Source organism: Myodes glareolus, chromosome 5 (assembly GCF_982192425.1).
Source record: "Myodes glareolus chromosome 5, mMyoGla1.1, whole genome shotgun sequence".
Lineage (NCBI taxonomy): Eukaryota > Metazoa > Chordata > Mammalia > Rodentia > Cricetidae > Myodes > Myodes glareolus.
Window position 1 is genome coordinate 118,504,680 of NC_142030.1, and position 10,310 is coordinate 118,514,989.

Sequence of the window (10,310 nt, forward strand, 5' to 3'; positions counted from 1 at the left end):
CTGGATGTCCGTATTCATGGCTAGTTGTAGTTGTCTGAATTGTCTGGTCTCAGTTAAAGCTATTGCCCCCGTCCCTATTCCAGCAGCCATTCCCCCTACAGTAATTCCTCCTAGTAAAAGGGCCACAGTTATGGACACCGGTTCCCTACGATATCTGGGCCTCCTTTCGTAGTGGCTGTAAAAGTCTTCAGATGTATGATAAATTACCTTAGGCCATAATTCTATCAAAACACAGTAATCATTAAATTTGTCAAGTAATGCGGCTGAAATACATGGTGTTAGCCCGGTGCTACATGCCCAATATGTCCCAGTAGGGGCTACCAAATAATAAAATCCTGTGGAAGTTAATTTATCTATTTTTCTGCATAACCTTTGATGGCTGGGGGGAACAGCCCCTATACAATATCCTTCCCCTGAAACTTCTGATAAGGTCAGTCTATGCCGGGGTATAGAGGTACATTGGGAGGGGGCCTTGGTGTGGTTGGTATAGTTGCCCATGATAGCTATCCCTTCATAATATGGGGGCCCTGAGACCAAACAGAGCCAGCAATCTTGTGTCTTGTCAGGATTAGTGTAATTGAGGGCTAAGTAGGTTCCCTCCATTAGATTTAATAGGCGGTGTCCCGTCCCTTCCTGAATTAAGGCAGCTGTGGGGATGGGAGTTGAGCCATGAGTCCTAGGTGGACTGGGCATAACAGGTGGTGCATTGTGATCAATTGACAGTTCCTTATTTTCCTGTACAGATGGGAGCCATTGATTTGTCAAAACTTGATTAGGGCCGATAGGTATTATGGCCGCTGTCTTTACCTTAAGTTGTATTTTGAATATCACCCCTTTATCTGTCCCTGACATATGCCAGCGGAGCCCCCAGGTATAGCCTTTTTGCCATTCCAGGGCTTGTTTACCCTTGTCAGTAAATGTAATGTTAAGGGGCAGCGAAGTGGTTCCTGCCCTATTTTTAACCCAGCCTCTCTTGACAATAATTTTGTCCCAGGAGGAGGAGGGATTCCAGTAGGCATCCCCAGTGGTTTCGCATGTCCATTGAGCACAAAAATATTGTTCATACCCGCCACAAGCATATGCTTTGTCTCTGCTTCTATCATCCTTTGGACATACATAGAAATCCAATGAAGCTAGCCTGTCTTTAGCCCAATTGTCCCTGCATCCGGGGGAAGTTTGTATAGGCCCTCCTGATGAGCTGACCTCTGTGGCCGCACGCTTAGAGCGTGGCAGGTTGTCCTCAGAGTTGGTAGGGTCCTTGATGGGGACATCCCAGGTGTCTAAACCGGCTGCCAATTGACAAAAATCTGGGGTCAGGGGTGGCCACCAAATATTGGGGGCATATTGGCCAGTTTTTTTCCAGACCGTCTCGCCGGTCTGGGAGATGACCTGCCAGGTTAATGAGTAGACAGTGTGGGGGCCCTCTCCCTGTGTCCCCATAGGTCCTAGGATTAATAGGAAAAACCCGATCATCTTAAACATTAGTTACAAACCAGTCTTATCTTTAGGGGATTTTGGGTACGCTGGACCTTCCATTTCTTTTCCTGGTCTGGTGTCTGCTGTCCCGGACTGGCGGCTTTCACATGTGAAGCATGTATCCAGGCTGCTATCCCGTCGACTTTAAGCGCCGTAGGGGTGGTCAATAGTACGGTATAGGGTCCCTTCCAGCGGGGCTCGAGGTTCTTGGTTTGGTGTCTGTGAACCCAGACAGAGTCCCCAATCTGGAACGGGTGGGGGATCGCAGGTCTGTCCAGCTGTTCTTGGTAGGCAGCGGCCAGTGGTTTCCAAACCTCCTTCTGGACAAGCTGGAGTGCCTGTAAGTGGGCTTCAAGAGAAGGGCTGTTAGTATAATCAGCAATGGTATCATCAAAGAAATTAATCATTGGTGGTGGTGCCCCATAGATTATTTCAAATGGGGTTAATCCATGGGGGCCCGGAGTGTTCCGGACCCTGTATAAGGCCAGGGGCAGTAGGAGTACCCAGTCTCTAGAGCCAGTTGTGAGCGTCAATTTGGACAAAGTCTCCTTTATTGTTCTATTTGTACGTTCTACCTGACCTGAGCTCTGGGGTCTGTAAGCACAATGTAATTTCCAATTAATCCCCAATAGCTTAGCCACCAGCTGACTTACCTGGGAGACGAAAGCAGGCCCATTATCTGACCCCAAGACTTGGGGCATCCCATATCTGGGGAAGATCTCTTCCAGCAATTTCTTGGTGACTATTTTGGCTGTCTCATGTTTGGTGGGGAAAGCTTCCACCCATCCGGAAAAGGTATCTATGAATACTAGCAAGTATTTATAGCCATATAGTCCTGGCTTTATTTCTGTAAAGTCAATTTCCCAGTGAATACCTGGTCGGTGTCCTCGCATGCGGACTCCGATTCCAACCTTTGCCCTTCCGGCATTTACCTGTGCACAGGCCTTGCAAGAATCGGTTACTTGTTGTAAGATGGCATCCTTTCCGAGCAGGTGGTAAATGTTTTCTTCCCTATCCAAGAGAGCTTTCATTTTTCGGCGACTGAGGTGGGTCAATTTATGCAGGTAGGATATTAATTCAAAAGTTTGTCCGATGGGCATTACTGGCTTTCCTGCATAGACCCAGAGTCCTTTTGTGGAGTCAAAGGATGCCCCCAAGGTTTTTAGTAAATCAGTGTCCTCCTTAGTGTATCGGAACAAGCCATGGCTTGGAGTTTCAGGGGAGGCTTCTGCCTCTGGTTGGAGGGGAAAGGCTTGGGAGGCCATCGAGGTCAGGCCTTTTGCAGCCTCCCGGGCCACTGTATCCGCTAGTCTATTTCCCCTTGCCTCTGGGGCATCTCCTTTTTGATGCCCCGGGCAATGAATGATGCTCAGTTTTCGGGGCAAAAATAAGGCCTTAAGTAAGGCCAAAATCTCAGCTTTATTTTTAATTTCCCTCCCCTCTGAGGTGAGCAGTCCCCTTCTTCGATAGATTTCCCCATGAATATGGGCAGTGGCGAAAGCATATCGGCTGTCTGTATAGACATTTAGTCTCTTGTCTTTTGCCATCTGGAGTGCCTGGGTCAAAGCAATAAGTTCAGCCCTTTGAGCTGAGGTCCCTAGTGGGAGGGCCTCTGCCCAAATTACCTCGGTTTCGGTGGTCACCGCCGCCCCCGCCTTTCTGGCTCCATCCTCCATGAAGCTGCTCCCGTCTGTGTACCAGGTGAAGTCCGCATCTGAGAGGGGCTGGTCCATGAGGTCTGGCCTGGTTCCATGCGCTTCCGCCAGGATCTGCAGACAGTCGTGTTGGTCTGGTCCTTCTGGCAGTGGAAGCAGGGTGGCGGGGTTGAGTGCCAATGTTGGGCCGAACCGCACTCGGTCAGTGTCTAGGAGCATTGCCTGATAGTGGGTCATGCGTGCGTTGGACAGCCAGCGGTCCGGAGACTGTTTAATCAGAGCCTCTACCGCATGGGGTGCCAGGATAGTCAGTGGCTGTCCCAAGGTCAGTTTACCAGCGTCCTTCGTTAGGACCGCTATGGCTGCCACCATGCGGAGACAAGGGGGCCATCCTGAGGCCACAGGGTCCAACTTTTTGGAGAGGTATGCTATAGGCCGTCTCCAGGGTCCCAGTCTTTGGACTAGGACTCCTTTGGCATAGCCCCGACTCTCATCCACAAACAATTCGAACGGTTTGGTCAGGTCTGGGAGGCCCAAAGCCGGTGAGGCCAACAAAGTTTTCTTAATGTTCATATAGGCTTCTTGTTGGGCCTCCCCCCAGGTAAAGAGTGTCCCTTGTTTGGTAAGCGGGTAAAGGGGGGCTGCTAATTCTGCAAACCCGGGGATCCAAAGGCGACAGTATCCAGCGGTCCCCAGGAATTCCCGCAGCTGACGGGGTCCCTTGGGGACGGGGATGTTCAGGATGACCTGTTTATGTGCCTCAGTCAGCCATCTCTGTCCCTCCTGGAGTCGATACCCTAGGTATATGACTTGTTGTTGACAAATCTGGGCTTTCTTTGCAGAGGCCCGATAACCAAGAGTTCCTAAGGTTCTTAGTAGAGCAGAGGTCCCCTCCCTGCATTCAGCTTCTGTTTTTGCTGCCAACAATAAGTCATCAACATATTGTAGCAGGATCAAGTCCGGGTGCTGAATTCTGAAGTCAGCCAGATCCCTGTGTAGGGCCTCATCAAAGAGGGTGGGGCTGTTTTTAAACCCCTGTGGGAGCCTGGTCCATGTCAATTGCCCAGAAAGCCCCATTTCTGGGTCCTTCCATTCGAAGGCAAAGATGGGCTGGCTACCTGGGTGTAATCTTAAGTAGAAGAAAGCATCCTTGAGGTCCAGTACCATGTACCAGCTATGGGAGGGTGGAAGTCCACTCAGTAGATTGTAGGGGTTGGGGACCGTGGGGTGAATGTCTTCCACCCGCCTATTGACCTCTCTCAAGTCCTGCACCGGCCGATAATCGCCCGTGCCGGGTTTCTTGACAGGGAGGAGAGGGGTGTTCCATGGTGACCGGCAAGGAATCAGAACCCCTTGATCCAGGAGTCTCTTAATGTGTGGCCTAATTCCTTGGTAGGCTTCTTGGGACATGGGATATTGCTTAATTGACACGGGAGTAGCCTTGGTCTTTAAAGCGATGATCAAAGGGGGTTGCCGAATTGCCAAGCCCATGGCCCCGGTTTCGGCCCAAGCCTGGGGAAATTCTTTTAGCCAAAACGTGGTGGTCAATTTTTGGGGTTCCTCATGTTCTCCTGGCTCATATAGCTTGTATTCATCTTCCAAATTGAGGGTTAGAACATGGAGGGGCTCCCCTTGGGGGCCTGTAACGTGAGCCCCTGCTTCCTCAAAATGTATTTGTGCTCTCAATTTAGTGAGAAGATCTCTGCCCAATAGCGGGTAGGGGCAATCAGGCACATGCAAAAAGGAATGAGTCACCTTACCAGTAGCCAGTAGCACTTTCCGGTCCGTAGTCCATCGGTAACGTTTTCCTCCAGTGGCTCCCTGGACCCAAGCTGACCGGTCACTCAGTGGCCCCGTAGGCTGGGTCAACACTGAGTGTTGAGCGCCGGTGTCCACGAGGAAGGTGACTGGATGCCCCCCAACATCAAGGGTTATCCTGGGTTCGGGGGGGGCTCCTGACCCCGACTTCCCTAGTCTTCTTCCAGGGACAAGAGGGAGGCCTGAGGCCGGGGTTTGCGGGGTCCTTTAGGGCGCTTTGGGCAATCTCTGGCCCAATGGCCTTTTTCTTTGCAATATGCGCATTGATCGTGGTCCAATCTGGGCCCCTTTTTGTCTCCCTCCTGTCTATCCTGCCGCTGTCCTGAGACTACGGTGGCTAGCAACTTGCTCATTTCCTTATTCCTCTTACGGTCCCTAATATCTTCTCTTTTCTCTGCTTCCTTTCTAAGTCTCTCGTCTCTCTCTTCCTGAGTCTCCCTCTTGTTAAATATCCGCTCTGCTTCCTTAAGTAAATCCTGCAAGGTACTTTCCTTGAGGTTGTCCATCCTTTCTAATTTCTTTCTAATATCTGGTGCTGATTGCCAAATAAAAGACATGGCAAGGTTACATCCAGGATCCTCGGGATCATAGGGAGTATATATACGGTAAGCTTCCTTGAGTCGCTCTAGAAAGGCGGAGGGGGACTCCTCAAGACCCTGAATGACCTGCTTTACCTGAGCCAAATTGGTGGGTCGTCTGGCAGCCCCATGGAGACCCGCTATGAGCAACTGGCAATAGAGACGTAGGTGGTTCCTACCTTCAAGTGTGGTGAAATCCCAATTTGGGCGTTCCAAGGGGAAAGCAGCATCGATTTCATTTGGCAGCTGCGTGGGGCGGCCATTGTCATCCGGCACCCTCTTACGAGCCTCCAGAAAGACTCGCTGCTTTTCCTCGCTGGTTAATAAAGCCTGTAATAATTGCTGGCAATCACTTATTCAGGTGGGCTGGTGAGTAACCAAAATAGATTCAATAAGAGAGGTTAGCATGGTGGGGTCCTTGGAAAAAGGAGGGTTATTATGTTTCCAGTTATAAAGATCGGAGGCTGAGAATGGCCAGTATTGAGGTTGGCCATTTGGCCCTATCCGGAGGGGGAAAGCTTGTGAGGTGGAATCTGGGGGAGGTTCCCGGCGTCCGCGCAGTCGTCCAGCCATTGGGGACGTGGCTGGGGGTGCGGGGTCCGGGGACGTGGCTGGGGGTGCAGGGTCCGGGGCCGCCGCAGTCGGTGCAGCTTCCTCTGGTGGAGCGGGTCCTTGGTATGGCGGGGGTTGTTCGTCCAATAGGTCCATTAATAATTCATCTCCAGGAGGCAGGACCGTCCTTGCCATTGGGGTCCTTTTGTATTTCCCTCCAGGCTGCAAAGGCTTGGTGTGAACCGGGTAAAGAGAAGATTGAGTATGTGATTTAGCTGGGGTTGGGAGGAGGGGAGGAGGAAGGGTAGGGGCAGAAGGTTCTTTCAAGAATGGCTTAGGGAGAACAAAAGGTTTGACCCAAGGAGGTGGGTCGTAGGCCAAGGCTTCCCAGGTCATAATGTAGGCCACCTGATCGGGGCCTGGGTTCATCACCTTGGCTTTTACCTGTAAAATAACATCAAGGTTAAAGGTTCCATCTCGTGGCCAGCTGACGTTGAAAGTTGGCCATTCAGAGGAACAGAAAATGACCCATTTCTTTTTATGGACCTCCACGGACTGGTTATTAGCCATGTCCTGAACATCTCTCCAGTGCTGTAAGGTGAGACTCAAGGGGGTAGTTATGGATTGCCCCATAATTTCCAATGAAATTGCCGTAGACGTGAAACAGACAAAAAGGACGCAGAGACAAACACAGACAATTTTCGCAGCGTGGCTCCGGCACAAAACCGAAAGCAAAAACTCAGATGGAGACGTAGATGAGGGTCCGGATCCCTTGCCTCCCAGAAGGATCACGTACCCCTCAGACAAAGGTGGGGCTCCGAAGAGTCCGATCCGGGGTATGGATTCCGACAGATGGGCCCTGGAATATCGGGCCCCAGACACCCTTGGAACGTCTTCCAGGGTTGCGGGGGAGAAGTCCGAGTTCGTCAACTCCTTCTCTATCCCGCCAAATACAAGACACCCAGCTGAGGTATACAGAACGCAGCACAGTCGACAAACAGACAATCAGACTTGACAAAAATAAAAGGCTGGCCAGCTTACCTCCCGAAGGTGGGTCGGTGGTCCCTGGGTGGGGGTCTCCAGATCCCCGTACGGGCCACCAAATGAAAGACCCCCGAAGAGAGTCTTCCTTCTGGAGAGACCCTTCCCAAGGATCAACGAGAACACCGTTGCAGATGCAAACAGCAAGAGGTTTATTTTCAGATACACAGGCGCCTGGGGCAGCAGAGTCTCTCAGAGGACTTGCGCTCCCTCAGGCTGTGGTAAGGGGTTTTTATAAGGGCAGAGAGCAAAAAGCGCGGTTACAGAAGCAGATGCCTTGGTTACAGGGATTTCATTGGACAGCTTAATTTAGCCAGGTTAAATTGGGGAGAAATTCCCCCTTGATACATGGACCCCTCGGTTAGGGCTGAGTTGGCCCTTTCATAACTGGCACTTCCTGTTCTTGCCTTGCCTTCATGGCTGACCACAGATATCCTGTTCTGCTACAGACAGTCTGTAATCCTGTCTTGCAATGTATGACTGTCCTCTGTCTGAATTCCCCAAAAGTACAAGCCTTGCATAAAATGGCGTTATTTTTAGCTGCGGCAGCAATTTGAGCAATTTGGGTTGGGGTCCTTCAAGGGGAATCCCGGGATCCTACAGGTCCCCCTTTTATATAAATTCTATGAATAGGCTTGTCTTGAGTGGCAATGGACATCAGGCAAAACCCTTTACTCGTCATGGGAAAGGATCCAGATCCAAACACATTTTCTGTCTTAGGTTGGGGCAGCCCCCCAAAAACCTTACCCGCCCCTGGCTCACTAGTCATCACTAAGTTTAGCCAGATTTATGCTGAGAGATACTCCAGGGCAAATGCTAAAAGGACTTGCCATGTGGCAACATTGACCTGAGCTAGCCTTTGTATTTGGCCTCATGAAATCATGAAGATGATGCCCCAGTGCACACAAGCATTCCTAGAGAAGACTGTGCCTGCACAATCCTTAAAATGTCTGCTCAAAATGGAGCCTTTTAATTAAGGACTCAGCACTGGTGGAAGGACCCTAGTATAGCTAACTAGAATAACAATTAATAGCCAATTAGTAAATCTTGTACTTCAGGGTCCATGAATAACAACAAAAGTTATCCTGTCCAAGTAGAGGTCAAAAAGCCACAACCAATTGTAAAATTAACTGCAGTATTTAATTGTAAATTTAGCCCAATTTGAATGACCACAGCATTTGCAACCTGCCCTGAGAGGGTGTCCATAGTGCAGCAGAAGCAATTAACTGAATAGGGGGAAATCCAGCATCCACAGCAATGACTGACAGATCATGGGGAGGGAACTGGGGAAGGGAGGGTCCATGGCACTTGGGCTACCACTGTCAGCTTTAGGAATCCAGCAGCTCTTCAGTTGGCAGGTCAGCATCTGCTGGAACTCTTGGTTTTGTCCTGTCTTTAAACTTCTGGACAGGAGACTCCACGGCATGTACCATGCGCTCAGGTACCCAAATGGATTGTCAGAATTCTGCAGGAAGACACAGACAAAACTCCCCTGCGCCAAATTAATACATTACCTGGACCATACCATATTAGTACAGAATCTGGACCATATCAGGTGTCATGGACTAGATGTATAAAATAAAAGACAAACGGTCCCTGGGGGTGAAATAATAATCCCCTTTTTTTGTTTTATGTAAATAGGCTTTGAGCGTACGATGTATTTGTTTACTATAGCCTGTCCTTGGGGATAATAGGGTATTCCTGATTTAAGAGAAATAGAAAACTCAAAGCAAAATTTAGCAAAGCCAGCACCGGTGTAGGTGTAGGCTGGTCTTGAACTTACAGAGATCTGTAGGTCTCTGCCTTTAAAGAGTAAATTTTACCAGCGTGTGCCACCGCAGCCAGCTTTTATTTATTTATTTATTTTTTGACTGAATAACCAACCCTTAAATGAGAGGGCAGTTTTTTTTTTTGAAGTGTCCTGACCTTTATAATGAAAACGATTTTTAGATCTAGCTCCACCTTGAGCTCTCTAGGGGCAGAAACAATTACTTGACTCAGCATGTGAGTGCTATTATATAACCGGATAAAATTATTAAAATTGTCATTTTTATGGGGGCACAGAACCTCTCGACCAAAATTTACCAGCACCCTTACAGGTCAATATAGCAAAATTGACAATATTCTTGAAAGCAATCTATAAATTTAATGTAAACATCTATTAAACTCATAACGAAATTTTTAGACTTTTAAATAAAACAATCCTTGATATTATGAGAAAAGACAAAACTTAAAATCCTGTATAATCAAGGAACTTTTGAATCTATTACAATCTCTGACTTTAAATTTTATTACAGAGTTATAGTACTGAAATTAATTTATTTTGAATATGAATTTATCTGTCTATAAACAGCAGACTTTTGACAAAGAAGTAAAATTGTGAAATGGAAAAGAGGAATTTTTAACCTATTTATCTTAGAAGCTGTCTTAATTTAAACCTGCCTTTTTTCCTTTAGCTGAAGCCATGGTGCATGGCAGGGGGCAGGACATAGGCTCACTCTGTTAGGCTGTTTTTTGAACTCTGGCGGACAGATTTTTAACCATCCTTTTTATTTTAACTTGTAAATCATAAAATTAGGAGAATTTTTTGGATCCTCTTTTCTGTTTTATAGACTGTGTGAGGTTAAATTTATTTTTTACATTTACTCTTGTTCCTGTTTTTTTGTTAAGTAAGGACATCCTAAAAAAATGTGTAAACAACTTTTTTAGAAAGAAAGGGCACCAGACCTCATTACAGATGGTTGTGAGCCACCATGTGGTTTCTGGAAATTGAACTTAGGACCTTTGGAAGAGCAGTCAATGTTCTTAACCTCTGAGCCATTTGTCCAGCCCCTATGTTAGTTAAAATTTTTTAAGCTCTAACAGCCATGGCGCTGTGGGCCCTGCCTACGTCGGGCTCATAATCGGTCAGCATCATGGTCGCACTTTTCCCGCTGGCCCTAGCCGCTTGCCGTACGCTGTCCCCAGGCCTGCGCTCTGCCATGTGAGCTCCCTGGTCCTGCGCTCCGGGGGTTTCACATTCCTCGGCCACGCCGTCGCCCAGCCCGCACCGCGCCCAGAGCCCATTTATAGCCCTGCTGCCTCCAGCCCGGCATGCTTAGCCCTGCAGCCTTCCTAGCCGCCCCCACGCCCGGCCCGCCAGCCACTTGCTTGTTGCTAGCTGTCCCCGGGCCCCGTCGCCATGGATACG

The 10,310-nt window shown here is 48.8% G+C and overlaps 1 protein-coding gene across 1 annotated transcript; it reads right to left on the reverse strand.

Annotated features, from left to right (window-relative positions):
* Positions 1 to 2,151: 2,151 nt before the first annotated feature.
* LOC148122182 (uncharacterized) lies at positions 2,152 to 10,103 on the reverse strand. Its single transcript, XM_087906661.1, is given in 6 exon segments — positions 2,152 to 2,207; positions 2,210 to 5,104; positions 5,107 to 7,044; positions 7,121 to 7,294; positions 8,387 to 8,585; positions 10,011 to 10,103. Coding segments are annotated over 6 exon segments (5,355 nt in total).
* Positions 10,104 to 10,310: the final 207 nt, after the last annotated feature.